This window comes from Apis dorsata, unplaced genomic scaffold (assembly GCF_000469605.1).
Source record: "Apis dorsata unplaced genomic scaffold, Apis dorsata 1.3 scaffold_73, whole genome shotgun sequence".
Lineage (NCBI taxonomy): Eukaryota > Metazoa > Arthropoda > Insecta > Hymenoptera > Apidae > Apis > Apis dorsata.
The window spans coordinates 1923083-1925205 of NW_006263371.1; the positions used below are offsets into that span (position 1 = coordinate 1923083).

The window sequence follows — 2123 nt, forward strand, 5'->3', positions numbered from 1 at the left end:
CACCGCCGCATCTTTTCAGGCCGCCAGTGGACCCTGGGAAATCCATTAAACCGCCACTCGAGCCAGACATCGTTAGATCCTCCTGCTCCTCACTTTCATCCACATTCCAACTCGTTCCCAATTGTGTCCTCTCGTTTCTGAATCATTCCAGGCGTTAAAGAGGCATTCAATTGTCGCAGGATGTGTTTCAGATAGGTTGGAGATAGTGGAGCTAGATGATGAACGCCTTAATGAATGCTAGAAACAAGAATCCGGGCTATTGATGGTTCTGTTGCAGATCCAAGATGCGGATGTAGACTCTTGGTAAGCTAGATTTAATATGGATCAGTTGCAGATCTAAGATTTTGGATTAATTGTAAGTCTTCATAGGCTCCTAGTGGATCAGTAGATCTAGATTCTTGTGGTCCAATTGCAGATCTTGACTTTTAAAGGACTGATTGTTCTAGACTTCTAGTGATCCGATTGCAGATCTGGGCTTTTAATGATCCAATTGCAGATCTAAGCTTCTAATGATCTATTGCAGATCTTGACTTTTAAAGGATTAATTGCAGATCTGGGCTTTTAATGATCCAATTGCAGATCTGGACTTCTAATGATCTATTGCAGATCTGGACTTTTAAACAATTAATTGTAGTTTTAGACTCCTAGTGATCCAATTGCAGATCTGGGCTTTTAATAATCTTATTGTAAATCTGGATTTTTAAAGGATTAATTTCAGATCTGGGCTCCCAGTGATCCAATTGCAGATCTGGACTTTTAAACAATTAATTGTAGTTTTAAACTCCTGGTGATCCAATTGCAGATGAGCTTTTAATAATTTTATTGTAAATCTGGATTTTTAAAGAACTAATTGCAGATCTGAGCCCTCAGTAATCCAATTGCAAATTTGGATTTTTCAAGGATTAATTGCAATTCTAGACTTTTAGTGATTCAATTGCAGATCTGGGCTCCTAATGATCCAATTGCAGATCTGGACTTTTAAAGGACTAATTACAGATCTGGATTTTTATTGCTTTAGTTGTTAATTTGAACTTTTTTGATGAGTACGGATGGTGAGTAAAGTGAGGGAGATGTTGAGTATAAAATTAGTTAGAGTGGTTGTGTAGTTTTTGGAAGTAACATAATTTAGGCAAGTTGGGATTCAACCTAAAAATTCTTGAGGTTTCTTGAGTTTCTTGAGTGAATCCATTCTTGAGTTACATGGCTGTTGAATTATTTATCTTTTGAAGATTCATAGAACACTTCTAAAACTGATCACATAATCAATGAATCACATAAATTATATGATGTACATCTTGATTAAACATGGAAACACTTATTTTTGAATGTTCTACTGTAGATTCACTTCATCTTATGAATATTATGTTTCTTATTATTTAGCACTTCCACAATCACATATCCACAAAATCACTGAGTTGTTGGAATTCAATATACATTGCAATTTTGAAGATGATGAGATACCTGAGAGAGAGAGAGAGAAAGAGAGAGAGATAAAAAATGTAAAGTATTTTAATTTAATTATTAAAATACTGTAAAATCTTAAGTATTTACATTTATTTAGATCAATTTTCTATTTTCTATTCTAAGAATTGAAAATTCTATTTATTATTAAAATTATATATTGACAATTTGTAAACATTTTCCTAATTCGTTTGAGAAAAGCTATAATGTACTTTCTCTTTTTTTCTAACTCCACTACCTACGCTCATACTTATTATTTATCGGTATCCGCAATGAACTTCGTAATCGGAACTTTAACAATCTAACTTCTTCTTGGAAGCACTTCTTCCCTCTTAACGATCGAATTCTACGCAACTTACAAACTCTGGTACTTCATCTTACAACTAAACTACAGAGGCTACGACACTTATGCTCCTCCCAAGTACACAACAAACTCCCTTAATCAACTAGAAACCAAAGTTTGCACAATCGCTAAAACTCGATTCATCGTCCTCGATCAAGAATACGTGTCCAATTCCAATGAAATACTTTAAAAAAAAAAAATAAATAAATTCCCTAAATAAAAAGAAAATTCTGGAAAGAACTTGGATAATTCAACAATTTCCAAAAGCCAAAAAAAAAAAAAAAAGTAATCCATTCTCGTTAAGGAAACGTTTCAAACA

General features: G+C 33.7%; 1 protein-coding gene and 1 long non-coding RNA gene across 19 annotated transcripts in view; both read right to left on the minus strand.

Annotated features, from left to right (window-relative positions):
• LOC102675631 (cAMP-specific 3',5'-cyclic phosphodiesterase) overlaps positions 1-2123 on the minus strand; it is a 256477-nt gene that overhangs the window by 46381 nt on the left and 207973 nt on the right. Inside the window, exon 1 of one of the 18 annotated variants that reach the window (XM_031507980.1) lies at positions 1-267. The exons of the other annotated variants lie outside the window; for them this stretch is intronic. Within the exon in view, the coding sequence (XP_031363840.1) occupies positions 1-70 (70 nt within the window). The 5' untranslated portion in view covers positions 71-267. Of the gene's footprint in view, positions 268-2123 lie in introns of those variants that run through there. 18 annotated transcript variants of the gene reach the window in all.
• LOC102675353 overlaps positions 898-2123 on the minus strand; it is a 15790-nt gene continuing 14564 nt past the window's right edge. The window contains exon 2 of the long non-coding RNA XR_420961.2: positions 898-1461. This is a non-coding gene — a long non-coding RNA (uncharacterized LOC102675353). The remainder of the gene's footprint in view (positions 1462-2123) is intronic.